The sequence below is a fragment of the Pelophylax lessonae genome, assembly GCF_965119305.1.
Source record: "Pelophylax lessonae genome assembly, chromosome: 11".
NCBI lineage: Eukaryota > Metazoa > Chordata > Amphibia > Anura > Ranidae > Pelophylax > Pelophylax lessonae.
The window spans coordinates 58234582-58257229 of NC_138778.1; the positions used below are offsets into that span (position 1 = coordinate 58234582).

Consider the following 22648-nt stretch of genomic DNA (forward strand, 5'->3'; position numbering starts at 1 on the left):
CAGTCAGACCCCACTGCAATGCACAGTGCTGTCACTATAACACAGAGAGGTTACTGACGGCGGAGAGAGCAAACTGATAACCTCATCAATGTGACAATGCTCCTTCATTGACCAGTCAAGCAGGCTGTGGGTAAGTGACCAACAAAAATTGCTTCGCTACAGTGGACAGAATTGTTGTCACCAACTTGCCCATGCTGTCTGATAGGGATTCTTGGGTTACTTGCTGGTGGCTGGCTGACAGATTTGCAAATATTTTGGCAGGCATCACAGTTCACAGTTATGTACTTCATCTGTGCATTTAACTGCTTGCCTGGAGTTCAGCTTTAAATAAGAAGCTCAACCCTACACCAAAAATGTAACTATTAGTATGGGTACAATGTAGAGCAAAAAGCTTGCTGCAAAATCCAAATGTTGTCCAGTTTAGGACAGACTGATATTACAAGATAGAATAGAATTGTACAGAAATCTAAATGTGTTGGTTCACGCAAGATCCAATGTATCCAAAATGTTGATTTGTCTGTATTAAACAGCAATTACAACATTATAAATTTGTTTCATTGGTTCTAAATTAGATAAAGCCGAATCTTACAAGCATCAAATATCCTTATTTTAAACAAAATTTCAGGTTGCCTGGATAAGGCTATGTTTAGATGAGTGCCAAGATTACCGTGCCTCTGAAAAGTGTTGTGCTTATGAACTGCTTTTCAGAGGCATTTGACAGGTGATAAAGGGGGTGATATAATGCCTCCTCAAGGCCCATTTTAACCCCATAAATGCTGCAAAACCATGCTGCAACTACGTGCATTGCAACTAAATACGGCCCCATTTTCTTGAATGAGTCGCATTCAGTGGCACTACTGCCTGCCAAACACAACGGAGGGGGGGGAGGCGGGTTACTTTCTGCTGCAGACACAAAGCATCAAGGCTTTACTATGTAAACACCCCTGTCCATTCCCTAGGCAGCTTTTGGGGGGATGTTACAAATGTGACTTAACCACGTGTTTTTACTGCAAACCCACACCAGAAAACCTTAGTCCCCCATGACTAAGACCCATGGGTGGGGTGAAACACATTGAGGGCAGGGGATGGGAAACGTGTCTGGATGGAGTCTGAGTTGAGGCAGTTTACTACAGATACCACTGGGTTTTGTTAGATTTGTGGCACCTGGAATGTTTCTGTCCCTACATGTGTTTTTACTGCTGCCCAAATCACAAGTCTAAACAAGCCCTTTAGAGCCGGTTCACACTGGGGCGACTTGTCAGGTGACTTGGTCGCCTGACAAGTCGCCATGGGTCGCCTGCCATAGATTAGCACAGGACCCGTTCTAATAGGAGCGACACAAGTCGCTCTGACTTAGAAAAAGGATCCTGTACTACTTTGGGGCGACCTGGAGCGACCTGCATTGACTTCAATGATATGAAGTCCGTGCATGTCGCTCTGAGGTCGCGGTGCGCGCTGTGCAACACGACTTCACAGGTCGCCCCGGCAAGTCGGATCGCCTCAGTGTGAACCGGCTCTTAATCTGAACTCCAGGCAGATAAACACCTTTTATTAAAAGCACCTTTTATAATTTAATATACCATTGAATGTATTTTTGTTGCAAGCAGTGTAAGTACCTGAATTGAATTTGGTAAAAGCCGTTTGCAGCACTAGTACAGTAGAGCTCAGGCTGGAAAAGGGACTGGAAGGAGCCAACGGTGTGAATGTGCTAACATGGAACATACTAATAGGAGTAAGCACTATCCACTCACAGGCTGGGGGAGGGATAAGACCTGTAAGAGTTAGGATTCATTTACATGGCCATAAACAAAAAAAAAAATACCTATTTTTATTTTTTAATTAGGAATCTGAAAACAGCTGCATTGATTTTAATGGCACCATTCACACAAGTGCATAAACATGCACTGCACGCAGATCCGTAGCACAAAATCCAAAAACATGCGCTTTACGCACTTATGTGTATAAACGCCAGAATACGCACTTGTACACACGTAAATTTAATCAAAACAAAGGGGGAAATAAATTATCATTATGTAAGCATCAGTGTCTTTACATGTTTAAACACATCTATATGCAAGTATTTTACTGATCATTACACAGGAACTTTTCTCCTAGAAAACATGTGTGATAACATTGGTAAAATGTTTATAGCAGTGTGGATGAAACCTTACTTAAAGCAGAGTTCCACCCAAATGTGGAACTTCCGCTCATTTGCTTTCTCCCCCCTCCGGTACCACATTTGGCACCTTTCAGGGGGGAGGGGGGGAACGGGTACCTGCTCTTGACAGGTACCCTTCCCCACTTCCGGGAACGACGCCGCGGCAAAGTGAGGACCCCTCCTCCTACCCTCCGCCGCCAAGCCAATCTGAACGCGCAGCGCGCTTTGCGCATGCGCAGTAGGGACCCACCTGTGAAGTCGCAAGGCTTCACTGCCAGGTTCCCTGACCGGCAGTGGCGGCGGGAGCACCCAACAGCCGATGGAAAGATCGGCTGCGGTGCCGACATCGCTGGACTCCAGGACAGGTAAGTGTCCTAATATTAAAAGTCAGCAGCTACAGTATGTGTAGCTGCTGACTTTTAATTTTTGGAGGGGGGGGCGGAACTCCGCTTTAAAGTGGAACTTTAGTCAGAAAATGAAGTCCTGCTAAATACCTTCAGGCTGGCACCCTTTTCAGGTATAGCGATGTACAACCATAAAAATCATTGTTTATATTGTTCAAAAATCCAGTAATACACTGTCTCGCCCGCTCTCCACATGCTCAGTTGCTCTCTAGTTTTAGGCATTTCTAGGCACTGTCAAATTTGTAGAGACTTATCTGACAGCTCTAAAGCGAAATTAAACTCTCCTCTCCTTTACAGCCAAGGAAACTGCTTCTGTTTGATCTTCAACTGCCATGGTGCTGCACATGTGACCAATTATGGCATCAGCCATTTGATGTTTTGACAGTGTGGTTGAGGACACAAACAAATGTGACAGTTAGCAATCTGACATTCCAGAAATGTAACTGTTTTTTGAAAATGTTAAATTGATGGCTTTAGTTCCGCTTTATAATTTACGGTTGGTCAAGGGCTCTGGGCTTCAGCAAAATGGCACCCTCCAACAAGAAGAAACGGGAACAATGCTGGAGACAATTTACAGCACACACTCATTTTGGTGGCATAAATATTAATGTGGAATGTATGTTCCTTGCTAAAGAACATTATTTTTTTTAATCAAGCTGTTATAAGTATAGTTCCACTTTACCTACAGCAGTGAAAAATCTCGTCTGCAGCCCTGCTAGACTGGGCTGTGCTGAGCTGTGTAAATCTTAGGACGGGGTGGACAGAAGTACAAGTCCTTTGGCAAGTAAAACAGCTCCAATATATGCATTATATATGCTTGCCTGGAGTTAAGCTTTAAGGACAAAATAAGTAGTTTCCCATCTCCTTTGGAGAAAATTCAGATTTTTTACAAAACACTTTTTGCATGGCCTGAACTGCTCTTCTTCTGTGCCAAAGGGGCAAGTATGGGCCAAAACAGCCACAAAAATGTGCAGATCAAGCGGTTTCTCTGGACTCGCTCACGTCCTGTCACTTTGAAGGACTCAGGATGTTCCAGGCCTTTCAGAAGTTGTTAGATGACAAACTTCTTGGCTCGTAGTCAGCACAACCCCTCCCTGCTGGCTGAGCAGTGTGGTCCTGACTCAGGCACTTTAAGATGCTGATGATGAAGAGCTGGATGCTTTAAACAAAAGCCATATGACCTTGATGAGGGCTCAGGTGCAGAAAGAAGCTTCTCATTTGGTGTACCTTTGCTTTCCCAAATAAATCATACAAAGAGCTCCAAGGAAGAGGACAGCATCTGACAAATCAATAGCGACACGGGAGACAATCAAAACCTACCCAACTGCAAAGGGAAGGGAGAACAGGCCTCCTCTCACACTTCCCCTGGCATAAACAAAGGTCACATATGAATAAAACTGGAACATCAGAAAGAAAGAGACTTTAGACCGTTTCAAAAGCAGAGTTGATTCTGCCATCTATAGTCATATACAGTACCCAGGGGGGTGGAAGAAGGCAACAGTGGCTAATGTAAAGCCAGATGCCACAGAACAAGGAAAAAAAGAGATAGAGGATTACTTGATTTTATGATTATCCATGTCCTCAAGGGATTAAATACCAAAATCTGCCCTAATCCTTCTGATCTGATAAAAGAAGAGGGAGTCAAATCACGGATCAGACACAAGTTCCTGCACCAGGAAAGGGGAATGGGACTTGCAGAGCTGTCATCCAAAGTCATTTGTCATTAGGTATAAATATTCAACACCAGATCAGAGTCCTTGTATTTACAGAGGAAAAAAAAACTGAGAAACACTTTAGAAATCATCAGGTCATAAAAAGCCTGGTGCAGAGAAGGCAGTGCAAGCAGTTTCCAGAGCAACTGGCCGGGACCTGCTGAGACACACCACAGATATGAAACGACTGCCATATATACTGTAAAGAATAGCAGAATCTATTCAATACAATTGGCAAAGAATAACATATATTTTTATCAGGCTGCTCTAGAAGTCGGTTTAGGAAGCAAGGGGAGATGACATGAGGGTGCACAAAAAAAGCAGGTCCTGGGTGAATTTATTCCCCTAAAGTGATCACATCATACTGTATTTCCTGCTGAAGAGCTGAGTCTGCTTCCGCCGTATAAACAGTCTGAGCCATTGCTGCATCTGCCACAGCTAGAAGAAAGAGACACTGGTTAGACTTGTCACACATCATATCTTTAACAGCAAATAATACAATCACACGTGACAATGACCTGTAACGGCAGAGCGTGCTGCGGCTTCAAGCTGCTCTTGTGTAAGAAGCTGCTGGGAAGGTGACATGGGCACAAAGTGAATCTGTAGAATGAAAAGGAAAACTTTAATTAGCACTTTGATAATACAAGCCTTTTCCCCACCAGTGACTTGTTTTGTAACCACACGCTTCATTAGGGAGTTCAGTGGTAGTGTTGCTAATCAAAACTATTCAAGATCATTAAAGACATATACAGATACAGGAGGAAAGAATGGAATGGCAATCACCTGAGGGTCCTGGAGGAATGGTCCTCCTGGTTCATATTGAATGTGAGTTATCTGTCCATCTTGAACCTGGAAGACATAACAAACGACATTAACAGACAGATATACTTAATAATGTTTAGGCAAAAAAGGTCTTATTCCCATCATCGCATTTTGGTGCTTTGTAGGGATCGACCAATATCGGTTTTCCATTGCCGATACCAATATTTTGGCCATTGCATATCGGTATCGGCCGATATGGGCCGATATTTTGTACATCCTATGTCAGGGTCCGAGACTAGTCTTCTCCTCCTCCAACCATTAGGTGGTGATTCTCATGTAAGGGTAAAATTATGTCACATAACATAATTCCGTTTACAAATGTTATTGAATATACCACACACATATGTACAAATTATATATATATTAGCAATTCTACATTAGCAGATCTGCTGGCAGACCACAGCACAGGATGCAGGAAATATTGGGTCCCTGGTAAATTATCAAGCCACCATTCAGCTGCCCCCAGTCCAGGCTGACACTCTCTCCCCATCCGGAGGTTCCAGCAAAGTCAGTCCAGCCAGCCGCCACCCCGCCCGGAGAGAGTGATGAGACTGCACCCGCCCACTCCACTCTAAACTCTGTCTAACAACTGGGTGTTTCTCTATTCAGTTGGCACTCACTGGATCATCATATTATTATTGTTTCTTCTTTTTTGTTGGACTGTGTTTATGTTGGGTGATTATGTATGCACATGTAATCACATTTGTGTGCTGCTAGTGGGTCATTCTTCGCTATTATTTTCAAGTTATATTTATTTAAGCGGCAGCACGGTTATTCATTTATTTATATATTTATATTCTGACGCAGGATCAGTATATAAGCGCGAGAGCCTGCCATATATATAGTGCAGATATATTATCATTTTCTATGCTTAACCAAAAATCTATATTACCATAAGGCAAACGTCCTCCTGTTGTGTGAGACCTTTGTTCTCTTTGGGAAAGCAATGATTTTATTTAAGAATTCCAATACACTCCCTACTGAGTCAGACCTATAGATTTGTAGTTAGCACAGCTCATGCACCCTTCTGATTGGAGAGTTCTGCCTCTGACTCAGCAGGGAGAACATTGTATCTCTTCAGTTAGGCCACTGATTCCCTACAGACAGCAAAGGGTTCCAGTTCTACAGCTGATGGCACAGAACAGGCTTTTCTACTTCAGGTTGTGGCTGCTATAGAATGAACAGGGCTCGTCTACACTATATGCGGTGACCTGCATTTTTCTGCACTGGATAAAAACAGGTCACTGCTAGGGCACACAGAAAACAATGTAGGCGCGATGTGCAGTAGGTTGCAGCAAGTTCTACATTTGTTTGCTCTGCACTATATGGCACCGCATTTGTCCTTTTGTTTTATGGACCTGGAATGTATTAAGCCAGTTTAAGCTGATGTTGAATCAGGTTTTAAAATAGTTTTCAGCAGCCCTTCACCCTGCTCTCCCATCAGTGGGACAATCTCAGTCAAGTGTTGGCACTTACTGTATTTATTCTTGGTAAAAACTGCATTGTAATGCAGAGTTAGTCTCCATTCACACTGGTACGACTTGTCAGGCGACTTGGTCAGCCTGACAAGTCACGCACCGTCGCGTCCCATAGTGTAGTACAGGACCGGTTCTAATAGGAGCGGCACAAGTCGCTACGACTTAGAAAAAGGGTCCTGTACTACTTCGGGGTGACCTGGAGCGACTTGCATAGACATTAATTTTATAAACTCCGTGCAAGTCGTGCCGAAGTCGCGGTGCACAAGACTTCACAGATCGCCCCCTAAGTCGGATCGCCGTAGTGTGAACCGAGTCTTAGCGTATTTCATACATTGCTGTGTATTGTATAATATAGTATAGCAAAGTATATCAATAATAATAATAATAATAATAATAAGCAGATTTGAGACATGGGCCTGCTGGATTTCCTTTAAATACTCTTCACAGTATGCTAACCTAATGTCTTCATTTCCTAGTGGTAGAATTCTCGGTCCTTTTTTTGTATATAGTGTGCTCTAACTGGAGTCAGGTGCCCCCCTCCCCCTCCTCTTTCCGCCTCGATTCTCCTATCTCTCATTCTGTCCCCCCCTTTCCACTTTTCTCTCTTCTATTTCTGGTTGACGGTTAATATGTTGGTTCGTATATGGACTTAGAGTTAGTGCTACTCAAGCCGGATTGCCTTATGCTCACTTATATTGCATATGTTCGTTTTTGATGCTGCATTTCAGAATTTCCATGCACTCCTCCTTTTTCATTTCGTGATTTGTAACAAACTGGTCTAACCTTCTGTGATCTTGATTGTAATTGTTTCTTTGTTGTTTGACTTATTTTCTCTCAATAAAAATGTATTGAACAAAAAAAATAATAATAAGCAGATAGCAGTACATGCATAGCTAAGGTATACCTACATCATCTAGCCTTTTCCTCCCCAGCCTGGCTGTCATTGCCCCACCCCTTTCAATCATTGGACTTCAATTATTTCAATCATGGAGGCTCAGCTTCAAATATGGGCGTTACCTAGAGTTGTCTGCATGTAAATGCAACCGGCTTAGGAACACCCACTCCTCCAGACTGGCATCCACACAATCAAGGCCTTTTGGTATTTGCATAACTTCTCCAAAGAGCCAGCCTACTACTTGCATCATGGCTGTGGGTTTTTAGGAGGAGTTCAGCAGGCAAGATGCTGTCATGTTTACAGAAAGCTATGTACAGCATACTTCCAGCCCCTCCCACCAGCCATGACCTGTCTGCATTGCACAGAGAAATACAGAGATCTGGTGATAAACTGTTAGTATAAAAAACCAATGCACTACCAAAATTATGATGGAAGAAAAGGGAGGGACTGAAGTAAAAAAACTACCAGATGACCCTATCAGACAGCAGCCAATCCCTATAGTGTCTCCACATATAAATCAATAAAAGGTACAATGATGCAGTGTTTCTCAACCTTTTTCCAGTTGTGGCACCCTTAATAATTCTGCACAATCTCGAGGCACCCCATTCTAAAATGTAAAAAAAAACCTAAGATAATAGTTTTACATAAGACAGCAACATCCATACACATAGGCCACCCAACATTAGAAGTGATTTATTCCTCCACTATTGCAAACTGGTACGGACTAGTATTCTAGGGTTTCTCTTCTCCCTCAGTTTTTCTTCTTCTATTTACTAATGTGACCCCAGTGCTGATGGAAAAGGGATGAGGAGGAGTAAATAAGGATGCTGTGTAAGCACCCATGATTCTCCTTATCAACCAGTGATGTCATTGGTTGTCAGAGTGTCAGTGGCTCGACCAGCACAGTGCCCAGAGTTGTAATTCTACAAAGTAAAAACCTGTGGCAATTTGTTGCCATTTTGCCAAGGCACCCCTGAAGAACCCAGGAGGCACACCAGGGTGCCACGGCACCCTGGTTGAAAAAGGCTGCAATAATGGATAGGCACTATCACAAAGAGGTCTACATCTGTGTACTAGCACTGATAAAGTGAAATAAAAAAAGTGCTAAGTGATAAATATATATAGAGATATATAAAAATTAATATACAAACTAAAAATCACAATGATATATCACACCTGTGCTAAAGTGCATAAAATATTGTGAAGCAATAAATATGAATCAAAAATCCTTAAGTGAGAATAATGCTGAGTGTAGATAAAAATTCATCAGAAAAATGTGCATAACAAATACAATGCAGAAATGTGGTTCAAAGTAGAAATAAACAAAAGTATCCTCAAAACCTCAGTGCAAAAATAGCTTTTTTATTCAAAAAATAAAAATAAATGTTCATGTGAATCCACCTTAGTGCCTTAAAAAAGTTCTGGATATTAACCACTTGCCGACTGCCGCACGACTATTTACGTCGGCAGTCAGCCCCTCACAGGCAGAGCGACGTAGGGCTACTTCGCTAGCCTGTAAGGGTTTTGGGAGCGAGCGTGCGCCGCCGGATGCGTGCTCCCGCTCGGTCACGGACCCCCCCGCGCGTGTGCCCGGGTCCGCCGGGCACTAGTGATCGTCCGTGACAGCGGGAGAAAGGCAGGCGGCTAGTGTAAACAAAGGTGATCAAATACCACCATTTTGTGGGAAAAAAAGGACGCCAAATTCATTTAGGTACAGTGACGCACGACCGCACAATTGTCCGTTAAAGTCACGCAGTGCCGAATCGCAAAATAGGCCCTGGTCAGGAAGGGGGTAAAATCTTCCGGGGCTTAAGTGGTTAAATAGACAGATATCAAAGTGATAAGTGATAATGTCCAAAAAAGATCAGTGTGTCCCAGTGCAGATACACAGCAGACCAATGTCCTCCACCACATGCCGCTCACCTTAATGAATAGAAGCAAATGCATAAATAAGTGTATGTTGCTCCCGACCAAGAGGTCTGATTCACTGGCAGGTGGAGGTCAGCAGGAGTCAGGAAGACCAGATAATCTTCTTTTAAACAATTGGGATGGGGAAATGGCTCCAAAGTTGGTAAAACTCAGTTTGCTCAATTCTTCTCGGTACTGCCAGTGAATCAGACCTCTTGGTCGGGAGCAACATACACTTATTTATGCATTTGCTTCTATTCATTAAGGTGAGCATCCATTGCATGTGGTGGAGGACACCGGTCTGCTGTGTATCTGCACTGGGAAACACTGACCTTTTTTGCACATTATCACTTATCACTTTGATATCTGTCTATTTAATATCCAGAACTATCAAAACTTTTTTAAGGCACTAAGGTGGATTCACATAAACATTTATTTTTATTTATTTATTTATTTATTTTTTAATGAAGAAGCTATTTTTACACAAAGATTTTGAGGATACTTTTGTTTATTCCTAGTCTGAACCACATTTCTGCATTGTATTTGCTATGCACATTTTTCTTATGAATTTTTATCTACACTCAGCATGATTCTCATTTAAGGATTTTTGATTCATATTTATTGCTTCACAATATTTTATGCACTTTAGCACAGGTGTGATATATCATTGTGCTTTTTAGTTTGTATATTAAGTTTTTTTTTTATATATATATATATATTTATATTTATCACTTAGCACTTTTTTTATTTCACTTTATCAGTGCTAGTACACAGATGTAGACCTCTTTGTGATAGCGCCTATCCATTATTATACCTTTAGAGATCTGGTGATGACATCACCAGGTCTAAAAAAAAGAGCATGTAATGAAAATGGAAAGCAGGTAATTCATAACATGATAAGTGTGTTGACGAGCAGGCAAAGGCAAAATATAAGCAGAATAAACTTCAGCTTTAGAAAACTTTATGGTTACCTGAATATGGTGGCCTTCTGGAAGCACAACATACTCCTGGGGAATTAGATGGGGAACACCTTCCTGTGATATAATATACTGAACCTAGGGAAAGAAAGTAGTAGTTATTGGAGAGCACTGAAGACTTTACTTACTTCACATAATACACAAGCTGAAAGATATTTCAGAGAAGGGGTTTCACAGGAGAAGTATGGGTTTGTTTATCGGATTCATACTTACCCTGGTGGATGCAGCATCAGTTTGATGCTGTATGTGTCCCCCACCGGTTCTAAGACAAACACTGCTGATCGCTTGGTTCTCAGAGCTCCGTGAGCAGAGAGCTGGTTACTGTCCTTTACTCCAACACTTAACCTCACTTGAGCCGTAAACTAACAGTTTAACTTTAACCCTAACCCCTTCCACTACATAAAAAAGTTCCATAAATTCTAACTCTGACCTCAAGCTAATCTTAAACTTTATCTTAAAGCGGAGCTCCACCCAAGCCCACATATCTGACTCCTGCCCCCCTCTGCTGACACATTTGGTATCTTTTGGGGGGGGGGGGGGCGGGTACCTGGTTCAGCCCCCCCTCCTCCTTCCCCCGTAGCTGGGCCATTCACAAAGCACAGCTTCACTGCCGGTTTCCTTTAGCTTTTTGAAAAATCGGCTCGGGTGAGGACACCACTAGATTCGTGGACAGGTAATTGCCCTAGTATTAAAAGTCAGCAGCTACAGTATTTGTAGCTGCTGACTTTACATTTTTTCTGAAGAAGCCTGGAGCTCCTTTTTTTATTCATAACCCCTGACTCTAACACTAACCTTATCTTAATCCTTAACTGCATAACCCCTGACCTTAACACTAATTCTATCTTAACCCTTACCAAAAAACTCTTGACATGAACACTAAGCGTATTATGATTAGGTTATGTAAACCCTAAAAATGAATATCTTTTTTTTTTTCTCCCTTTTGGTCTTTTAAATATATCTATTCATTATTGTCCTGCCAGAAATCCAGTGAGCTGATACATTTCTGTGCTTTCTGCCTCTGCTGCCTGCTATGATTAAGCATTGTGAGTATATGCCGTGGTTTGATAAGTATATACAAGTAACAAAAATATAGTGAATTGCTGCTCCCACCGTGCTAAAGTACTCAGTAAACTTGAAAAATCAGTCAAATAATGTGAATAAGTGGTGGTGCGCTATTCTAATGTGCTCATTTTCTATACATAAATACACTTAAAATCATAAACAATAATCAAACCTTAGAACATTAGCTTAAAGAACACGATTAATAGTATTATGAAAGTCCATGATTAAACATGCAGTGCTTTTTTCATTGTGATGAATAGAAAACGAAGACGCCTCTTCATTAAATATAGTGCTGTTGTATCACACACTTCCACCTCGACACCTTTAAGTGCAGTGCGCGCTCACCTGGAGCACACCAAATGTGTGCAGTATGATGTTAAAGTCCTCCACCTGGGGACTGTGCAGCATGACAAGAGTGTTTTCCTTATAGTAATGGATCATCTCCACATATATATAGGGATAGAGAAGGAAATACCATAGTGCAGCAATCCTTTAAAACATTTTATTTAAAAATAAAAGTATTCAGAACACTCACATTTTAGTGGATGGGAATGGGATTAGGCATTGAGATCAATTAGTGCAGAGACTGTCTTGTTTCAAATTCCTCAGTGGCTTCCCGACTCGTATCGCAGTCAGACAGCGGAGTCTGACGTTACTAGCTCCTCCTCCTACTCGTTACGTCACCAGACACGTAACTTCTTCTTAATTTTATTTTTATATATTTTTTTTAATTTCATTTTAGTTGGTTTCATAATTGAAGGATGTTATATATATTTACTCACAGTAAATGTGATTAGAGGTTATTTAGTAACATATCAAGTAACCACATCAATCAGTAAACAATCAACTTCGATATTTTTATAGGACAAATCACAGTTGTATATATAATTTTATTGTTGTTTATTTGATAACCATCAAGTGCAGTCAGGTAATAAGCCATCCTAGAGATATGTTGAGGAGTAATAGCAATTATCGCACTGAGAAGCTGAGGAGACGTTGCTATGGCAGCATTTGATACACAGGCCAGTGGGTATTTAGTTCCGGCATCTCATCATCTAGCTTCTGCACTGAGGAAGTCTTGTGTCTGGTGACGTAACACGTAGGAGGAGCTAGTGACATCAGACTCAACTGTCTGACTGCGATGCGAGTCGGGAAGCCACTGAGCGTGGCTCCATCAGGAATTTGAAACAAGACTGTCTCTGCACTAATTGTCTTATAAAAATATCAAAGTTGATTGTTTACTGATTGATGTGGTTACTTGATATGTTACTAGATAACCTCTAATCACATTTACTGTGAGTAAATATATATAACATCCTTCAATTTTGACACCAACTAAAATGAAATTAGAAAAAATATATAAAAATAAAATTATGAAGAAGTTACGTGTCTGGTGACATAACGCGTAGGAGGAGCTAGTGACGTCAGACTCAGCTGTCTGACTGCGATACGAGTCGGGAAGCCACTGAGAAATTTGAAACAAGACAGTCTCTGCACTAATTGATCTCAATGCCTAATCCCATCCACTAAAATGTGAGTGTTCTGAATACTTTTATGCTTAAATAAACTTTTTTAAAGGATTGCTGCACTATGGTATTTCCTTCTCTATCCCTATATATACGTGGAGATGATCCATTACTATAATGAAACACTCTTGTCATGCTGCACAGTGCCCAGGTGGAGGACTTTAACATCATACTGCACACTTTTGGTGTGTTCCAGGTGAGCGCGCACTGCACTTAAAGGTGCCGAGGTGGAAGTGTGTACACATACAACAGCACTTTATTTAATGAAGAGGCCCCTTTTGATACAAGTTTTTTATTCATCACAATGAAAAAAGCACTGCATGTTTAATCACGGACTTTCATAATACTATTATTCGTGTTCTTTAAGCTAATGTTCTAAGGTTTGATTATGGTTTGTACATTAGAGCACATTAGAATAGCACACCACCACTTATTCACATTATTCTATGATTTAGCATTGTTCTCTCTATGATTCACAGAGCATTTTCCCCCATGGTATAGAGCAAGTGAATGTTGTTACCCTAGGTCAGGAAGTATATTACTCGCAGGATCACCATGCGGGAGTAAAGGAAAAATGCATGGAAAAAAATAAGACTAATGCGGCTTCCTCTCTGGTGAAACAAAGCCACTGGCACTAAACATAAGGGAATAATAACATCACACCTCACAGCTAGTTTTATTTTACCAACTGACATTTTTAGAGCACTATACTAGATATTTCATATCACTTGTGTATTGCATGTAAATTACTGGTAATGTTTAATGCAAAAACTGCGGTCAGGACAATACCTGGCTGTCTGCTGTGACCAGCTGCTGAAGAGTCTGTCCATCGGCAGTTGTAATTTCCTGAATATAAGCCGTGTCTTCCTAGAAGAGAGAAGATCCAGAGAGTGGTGTAAAAAATGTACACAGTGATGATACGTATTTGGCCTAGGACATGACTAGTTGAAACACTAATTATAAGAGAACATGTACTTTAAGACAATAGCCATGAGAAAAGAAAGCCTAACTCCAGCAAAAATTGTTTTTCTTAGTTTTGGATAGAGTAGGGAAGGGTGAACTCTCGGGTTTTAAATTACTTTCTGTGTATTTCATTGTTGGAAGGTCAAACTCTTACTCACTTTAATAAAAATCCTGACCAGAAATTGGATGAAATTTCCCCAAAAGGGACAGAGATGGCAATAAAAACCTTATAGAGAAATTAGGTGGTTGAGCACTTGACACTGTTATAGATACTTTCAATAGGCAGCCCTCTAGTGTACAGAGGGGCCATGATGAGAGCACCAAGCTATTTCTATAGTCCAGGTAAAATTTAATGGTCAAAGTATTAATTTAAAAAAAGTCCAAAAAATATTCTACTGACAAAAGTCTCAACAGGGGATTGGACTCCTGAATGTGTTTTAAAAGATTCCCCAGCCTACTCCGGTCACTGGTTTAGCAGGATTGCAACCTCCAAAGCACGTTAGACGTTTTATACAAACATTCTGACCAAGAAACAGCTTGGAACTTGTTTTTCTACAAACCGCGAGGCAATAAAAGAGGTCCCCTCTCTGGAGTTGTCCTTTAACCGCTTGCCGACCGACGCACGACTATTTACTGCGGCGGTCAGCCCCTCACAGGCAGAGCGACGTAGTACTACGTCACTAGCCTGTGAAGGTCTAGGGAGCGAGCGCGCGCCCCCGGAGGCGCGCTCCCGCGCGGTCACAGACCCCCCCGTGCGTGTGACCGGTGGACTCGATGTCCGCCGGTCACTCGGCAATCGTCGGTGCAGAGGGAGAAAGGCAGGTGGCTAATGTAAACAAGCCGCCTGTCATTCTCCCCTGTGTATGAATGGTGATCATACGGTTCTACTATGTAGGACCGTTGATCACTGTTCATACACCTCAAGCCACAGCCAATCACAGTTAGAATCACGCCCCTAGGGACACACATAACCCCTCCCTCTCAAAAAAAGTTAACCCCTTCACTGCCAGTGTAATTTTACAGTAACAGTGCATATGTATAGCACTGATTACTGTAGAAATGTCACTGGTAACCCCAAAAGTGTCAAAAATGTCAGTCAAGGGTCCGATCTGTTCGCCGCAATGTCGCAGTACCGCAAAAAAAAAATCGCAGATCGCCGCCATTACGCGTTAAAAAAAAACAACAAAAATGGCAAAAATCTTTCCCTTTGTTAGTAAACGCGATAACTTTTGCGCAAACCAATCAAAATACGCTTTTTGCGATTTTTTTTACCAAACATATGTAGCATAAAACAAATTGGCCGAAAATGTTAAAAAATTTAGATTTTTACATTTTTTTTGGGGAATTTCATATAAAAAAATGTGAAAAATATTGTTATTTTTGCAAAATTGACGCTCTTTTTTTGTTTATAGCGCATGATCAAAAAATCGCACAGGTGATCAAATACCACCAAAAGAAAGCTCTGTTTGTGGGGAAAAAAGGACGTCAAATTTGTTTAGGTACAGCGTTGCACGACCGCGCAATTGTCCGTTAAAGTCACACAGTGCCGAATCACAAAATACCCCCTGGTCGGAATGGGGGTAAAATCTTCCGGGGCTTCAGTGGTTAAGGAAAAGATTATCTGAGAGCCTGAACTGCTTTGACTAACAGTGGGTTCAATTAACAAAACTATAACGAGATTTTCTCTCCAGTATGAATGCCCAACTAAAACCTTTTTTACTTGCTACTCAAATAGCATTGAGACAATCCATCACAACCCCCCCACCCCCCCTACCACACAAAATGGTAAACAATTGTAAACAATATTTCTGTGCTGACCTGACTGCTCATGGTTTCCTCCTGGGTTAGGAATATGTGCTCTTCATCTACGACCGGGGCAGATCTTTGCTCTGTAAGGACACTTACAATGAGTCTCATTCTGCTTGCCTTTACATGTATCCATACATGTGTACTTTATGTACTTCTTACCTGCTTGTTCAGGTTGCTCCATGCTGGCTCCTGTGTGCAGCCTCTGAAGATGGAATTTTAAGTGTCCCTTTCTAGAAAACCTGAGAAGAAGACAAATTGAAGACTTTTAATGGATGTGTGTAAATGGAAGCCATGCAACGTCATTACAAATATTCATATTTACAGTCTATCCTTTAGAAGTCCAAATGTAAAATGCTGCTTACAGTAAGAATGACACTTAATCTTGCAGCAGGGAATGTGCAACTGATTGCGTTCCTAGTTCTCAGACTCACTGTCAAGTTAAAAAATGAGTCATAGAGATGTTGTTAAACTAGCTTTTTGCCAACCCAATAATGCACATATGTGGTGGCAAGAAAGGTGAGCTTTAAAAGATAAGTTTGGAAATATTTTTTTATTATGTATAGTACTTAACTAGGTGGATGCAGCATCAGTGCAATGCTGCATCTGCATCTGTCCCCCACACGCTCTAAGATAGAGAGCCGAGCGATCAAATGCCACTGATCGGGCTGTTTTCAGTGTTCCCTGAGCAGGGGGCTGGTCAGTCACTGGCTCTCTGCATTGCCCCCCACCCCCCGCACTCACTGGAGCGCTGGGCTGTGGAGGGGGCAGGAGCAGCTGGCTCAGGCTCTCAGAGGCTCACTGGCAGGCTGAGCCAGGTGCCAGTCCAGGCTCCTGGGTGGATCCCGACCATATTGTCACGATCTTTCCCCAGTCTGAACCAGCTCTGTGACGTCAGCCGGCAGCACGCTTCAGCTCGCTGTTGGCTTAAGATGGGTCACAGGAGGGAAGAACCGCACTCCTGTGATCCACAGGAGAAGTACAGCCAAACGAACTGTACTTCTTCTTTAATGCCTTGCCACCGCACATATGAATCCATGGCAACATGAGATTGTGTGCTGAGAGTGAGTTCACTCCACGCCCCTAGCACAGTGACCAAGCTGTTGGTCAAGGCTTCTGATGGGGGACAGACTCCCCATGATGTGATCTCTGTGAGAGTCAATGACAGCAGTCACATGATGCAGAAGTCATTAAATGCTTAACCTGTCCTTTTCCTTTTTAATCTTCTGAGTCTCGAGAGTTTATTCATTTATGCGGTCAAACAAAACTGTACCCAAATAAAATTGATGTCCTTTTCTCCCAGGAATAGAGCTTTTTTTTGGTGGTATTTGATCACCTCTGCATTTTTTTTGTGCTATAAACAAAAAAAGACCAAAAATTTTGAAAAAAACAAAAACATGTTTTACTTTCTGCTTTAAAACACATCTAATAAAATAATTGAAAAAATTATTCTGCTACATGTTTTTGGTAAAAAAAAAACCCAATAAGCCTATATTGATTGGTTTGTGCAAAAGTTATAGCGCCTACAAACTATAAGATATTTTTATTAACTTTTTTTTTTTTTTTTTTTACTAGTAATTGCGGCGAGCAGCGACTTAAAGCAGGGCTGCGATATTGCGGCGGACATTCTGACACTGACAGAAACTTTTGACACTTTTTGGGGACCAGTGACACAAATACAGTGCTAAAAAATATGCACTGTCACTGTACTAATGACACTGGCTGGGAAGGGGTTAACATCAGGGACCATCAAAGGGTTAATGGTGTGCCTAGCCCGTGTTTCTGTGTACTGTGGGATGTGCTTTTAACAGGGGGAGACAGAAACACAGGATACATGCTTTTCCTCCTGACAGAACGCCGATCTTCCTAGTTTACATAGGCAGATCGCTGTTCCGCCCCTGTACTGAACAATCGGCGGGTGCCGGCGGACATGGAGTCCACAGTACCTGCCGATCAGCTCCCACTGTGTATAATCACAGTAGGAGCGAGCCGGCGGCGGCGTGCATTCATGCCCGCCACCCGAAACAGCTAGATCATGTATATATACGTGAACCTGCGCAGAGCTGCCGCCCTGTAGCAGTAAAACTGCTATAGGGCAGACCTTAAGTGGTTAAAATGACACCTGGGACTCAAGTGGTTAACTGATATATCCAATCACTGCTAAACTGGTGTTGGCGTCTACATGAAAAATCGGTTCTAAGTAATTTTCTAGCAAAAAAATGCTGATTTTTACAAGTATGAAGGAAATATCAGACTTGGACTGGACTGGAGCTTGTTAACAAAAACTGTAGGTTTGAAAAGAATGAAAGCGAATGTTGAAATGACAAAAACAAGAAAAAAATGAATATACAAATTTTAGCGATTGGGTTTAGATCTATTTTAAACAAAAAAAAAAAAAAAACATAAAAAAAAGACAATAAAAAAGGTTATAAATTGCTATAAATATATTTAGAACACAGAAAAAGGGAAAATGAAAACAAGATAAAAAAAAAAGAATGCTAAACAAAATAAAATCTTGTTGAGATGGCCAATCCTACCTCTGTCCACACACATGACATGAATGGGGCCTGTGGTTAGTGTGAGTCATTGCATGTCGGCTTAGATCTTTCTTATTTTTGGAGGCAAAACTGCACTGATTGCAGCGGTGAGGCCGGAGGTCGGAGTGTACAGACATGTGATCCTAACAGTGAGAAAAGAATGTCAAACATAAACACACAATAATTACCAGCTGAAAATACAAATAATATGGGACAAGACAGAAAACTCCTGACTTTTCTGTGCAGCTGCTGCTCTAAAGATTCTGCAGGATATGAAGACAGGTCGCCTTACCCTGACCTCAGGCCAGTCGTCTGCAGTGAAATCGCAGTCTGGGCATTTGAACCCGCTGCGCCCTTCGATGTGCGCCTTTTTGTGAGTCTCCATTTCTGCTCGGCCCCAGAAGGCAGAATTGCAAATTTTGCAAGAGAACTTCTTTGCTGAAGCTTGAGCCTGATTTGCAGTGACCTGGATGAGACAACACAACACATCAACAGAGAATAACAATAGAAAAGCTATGGCTGTGTTAAAGATGTGGCATGATGTTCTTACTTGTGGCTGTGGTGGCTTGTTCAGGATCTGGAGGGTATTCCTATCCTTGACACTGTTGGCCAGTTGTGTTTGTGAAGATCTAGAAAGGGCATCATTATTGCTGAAATTACAAGTTTTAGTTAGATCGGGGCACTATACTTTGTCTTTTAGTCTTCCATGTTGAATAACACCATTGTCTTACCTGCACAATGGTCCTTGCATGTTCTCTGCATTTACAAGGTTGTACTCTGCAGTGGTAAAGGCTGTATTAATAGTGATTTGCTGTACTGTTCCTTCATAGCCCGCCTCTGGCACACTAGACTCTTCATAGCCTGCTTCTTGCACATCTGTGACTTGTCTTTCATCCATGTGCAGTGTTAGTACCTGAGCCATGTGAGGCTCCTGCGATGCGACCTCCGAATCCTGGCTCTCCATTGATTTAACCACTGCTACCTGCACAGTTGTGACTACAGTTAGTAAAAACACCACCTCCGAACTAAAGAAAATAGCAGCAACTGAGTACAAAATGCAGTAATTCACAGCACTGTGATCCACAGTTGTGTTTAAGGCCCCATTCACACTTGTGTGATTTCCATTGGAACGTTACCCTTTAACCTGATGCGACTTTGGATGACTAGGACTTTGTTACGACTTTGACCAATGTGATGGTTTTGTTTGTGCTCTACAAAGTCATTAGACATGTGCAGAATGGAAAAATGTGTTTTGTTTTGTTTGTTTTTTTTATTTTCTAACAAATTCCATATTTTCTGAAAGATTTTAATTTAAATCGATCGAAAATTGATTGACCAATTCGACCCTTCGGGTCCAGTATGGATTTAAAGGGGAATCCCATGCCAAAATTGAAAAAAACAAGGTTTCCCACAAAATTCATACCAGACCCTTACCTGAGCATACAGCCCAGCAAGTCAGGAAAGGGAAGGGCAAGCGAGTGCCCCTCCCCCCATTCTTGGCCATACCAGGCCACATGTCCTCAACATGGGCCCCCCAAAAGCATCATGTCCCCCATGTTGTTGGCAGCGGGCGGCGTGATTGAATATGGATCTGCACTAGGGGACAATAAAGGAATTGTCAAAAACTGCCTACTGTCATTTTTTACATTTTACTTTTTTTTGGGATGACTAAGTACCCCATACTCATTCACATGGGGGGAGGGGCAGGATCTGGTGGCCCCCTTGTTAAAGAGGGCTTCCAGATTTTGGGACAAGGTGCTTTGAGGGAGTACCCCCCCCCCCCCATGTTAAGGGCATGTGACCTGGTATAGTTCAGAGGGGGGGGGGGCTTGCTCATACTCCCCTGTCCTGACCTACTGCATGCTCAGATAAGGGTCTGGTAAAGATTTTGGAGAGGAGGGGATCCAACATTGTTTTCTTTAAAAATTTTGACATGGCGTGTTTTTTCATTGCTGGAATTCTTTTTACAAGTCGCATGTATAACATGCAGGTGTGATTTTCATGCGACTTTTGAGGGTTTTCATTGAAGTCTATGGCCCTCAAGTTGCATGAAATTCGGACCAAAGTAGTGCAGGAACTACTTTAAAGTCGCTGTGACTTTAGGTCGCACAAATATGAACGGTACTCATTGAGAAACATGGGGTGCCACTTCTCATAAGACTTTGGGGTCCAAAGTCACACAAGTATGAATGGTGCCTTACCCGTGCTTAATATATTATTAAATGAAGGTGAGAAAGTAAAAAAACCTGACTGCAGCACTTTGATATTCACACATGAATATCAAAAAACAACTGGAAAAAATTCATTGCAAGTCAGTGTAAGTGTTGCGCTGTCAGGAAAACTTCTAATTCAATATATAGAGTATAAAAAAAACTAAAAATTTTGTTTGTGGGACTTTATTTCTGTTTGATTTGCTTGTTATACACTATATATTGAACTAGAAAACGTACAATTTCCAGGGAAATTGTGTGAAGTGTTCTTGCCGTGTGTGTGTGTATGTGGCAGTTGCAGCGGTTTGTGTGGCATGGGTGTGGTGTGTGTGGTGTATGTGGTGTGGGTGTGTGTTGTGTGTATGATGTGGTGTATGGTGGGGTGTGGTGTGTGTGGTGTAGATGGTGTGGTGTGTGTGGTGTGGTGTGTGTGTGGTATGTGTGGTGGGCTGTGGTGTGTGTGGTGTGTGTGTGTGGTGTAGATGGTGTGGTGTGTGTTGTGTGTGGTGTGTGTGTGTGTGTAAATGGCAGCAGTTAAGAAATTTTGGCAGTTGGAAACAAACGGTTGTAGTTCAAAAATTATAAATCCTACAGTGAATAGCTTTATATTGTGAGAATAAGAAGACCCAGACCTACATTGTAATGCATAGTATGTCTCTGAAATGATAAAAATGGAGGCACATTCACAGTTTAGAAATTGCCCTTCAAATTTGAGGTGGCTAGAGTGGAGTTTCAATGAATGTCAATGGGCGGCGTGAGTTGCAAACAAATGGTCATATTGTGTAAACTATCAGGACTATGGCTTAGCTGTGGACATTTTTAGTGGCAGCAGGGATAGCTGAATGTTTTGATATAAGATTTGTTTACGTGGGATGAAAATGAGGGAGTGGTGGCAGTTTGGAAATCATGTCCTGATTTTTCAGCTCCCACTCTAGTTTTGAACATTCCGCCATTCATTCCTATGGGACCACATTCGCCACAAAAACGCCGATATTTCGTGAACCATTTAGCGAAATGTTCCACCAAGTAATAACACACCAATCGGGAACAATCCGCACGTTTCGGTATATTACTGTCTATGTAGTGTAAAAACTGTGGGAGGAGTTAGGGTGGTAGAATGGGTGGAGGAAAACCCTCTGATTGAGCCCCACCACAGGATGAAGGGGAGGATGAAGCTTGTGCTACATAGGAGAAAATGCAATGTCTTGTTTGCAAACGAGATGTAAGAAGAACTACAGAAAATGCTATGAACGTCCCAAGGCTCCCGCCTCTCCCAAGTTCTCTATTAAATCCAGGAAAAGTACAGATCATTGGGGGGCAGCAAGCAAGATTAACCGAAAGGCAATGCCGGCTCCTAACCAATGCCATCCTGCAGAGGCGTTTTATGGCTTATTCAAAGGGCACCACAATTCCAACTAAGAATAAAGATGTGTCGTCCCCAGGAAACGATCGTAAATACAAGCGGTGACTTCCTCACGTTGGTTGTTCAAACCAGCGTATAAGTATAGTAGAAATGGTGATGTATATAGTGTAGGACATTACTGGGGGGTAATGCACTGCACCTTACATTACGGGGGTGGGCACGGCACGGCACGGCACAGCACATGACATTACTGGGGGAATACAGCACATTACATTACTGGGGGCACAGCATATTAGATTACTGGGGGGCACAGCAGAGCACAGTACATTTCTTGGGGGATACAGCACAGTGCAGTACATTACTGGGGGGCGGGAAGGGAGCACAGCACAGTAGAGCACCTTACATTGCCTTCCTCTGTATGTTCATGCAACCGGCGTTATACTGCCCCCTACAGGAGAAGGACAATAGGCCGAAAACCTCTGGCTACACCCATGTGCAGTCCCAGGGGGTATACTCCCTCTCTCTGCTATAGTCACTCAGTTTTGTTACAAGCAGTGTCAAGAGAATTACAACTCCACAGAGGGGTGATGATGTGTGCGTCAATGAACATCAGAGAAATGAATGTTACGGCAAGTCAAAAATCCAATTTTTTCTTTAGTTCATTGACGGACACAGCTCTTGTCATTCTTGACCATTGGGACATCCCAAAGCAGTGTTAAACATGAGGTGTAGGAAACAGCAAAAAAATTCCAAAGTCTAAACATTAGCCAACCAGACAACAGGTGCTCAACCAAAACAACTGGAGCCAATCTGAAGAAAACCATACA

General features: G+C 42.1%; 1 protein-coding gene across 1 annotated transcript in view; it reads right to left on the reverse strand.

Moving 5' to 3' along the window:
* Window positions 1-4591: 4591 nt before the first annotated feature.
* ZNF335 (zinc finger protein 335) overlaps window positions 4592-22648 on the reverse strand; it is a 149954-nt gene continuing 131897 nt past the window's right edge. The window contains exons 18-28 of the mRNA XM_082272992.1: window positions 18980-19230; window positions 18799-18898; window positions 18541-18714; window positions 18249-18391; window positions 15874-15953; window positions 15724-15794; window positions 13732-13809; window positions 10349-10432; window positions 5058-5123; window positions 4793-4874; window positions 4592-4712 (exon numbers count right to left, since the gene is read on the reverse strand). Of these exons, the coding sequence (XP_082129118.1) occupies window positions 4612-4712; window positions 4793-4874; window positions 5058-5123; window positions 10349-10432; window positions 13732-13809; window positions 15724-15794; window positions 15874-15953; window positions 18249-18391; window positions 18541-18714; window positions 18799-18898; window positions 18980-19230 (1230 nt within the window). The 3' untranslated portion in view covers window positions 4592-4611. The remainder of the gene's footprint in view (window positions 4713-4792; window positions 4875-5057; window positions 5124-10348; window positions 10433-13731; window positions 13810-15723; window positions 15795-15873; window positions 15954-18248; window positions 18392-18540; window positions 18715-18798; window positions 18899-18979; window positions 19231-22648) is intronic.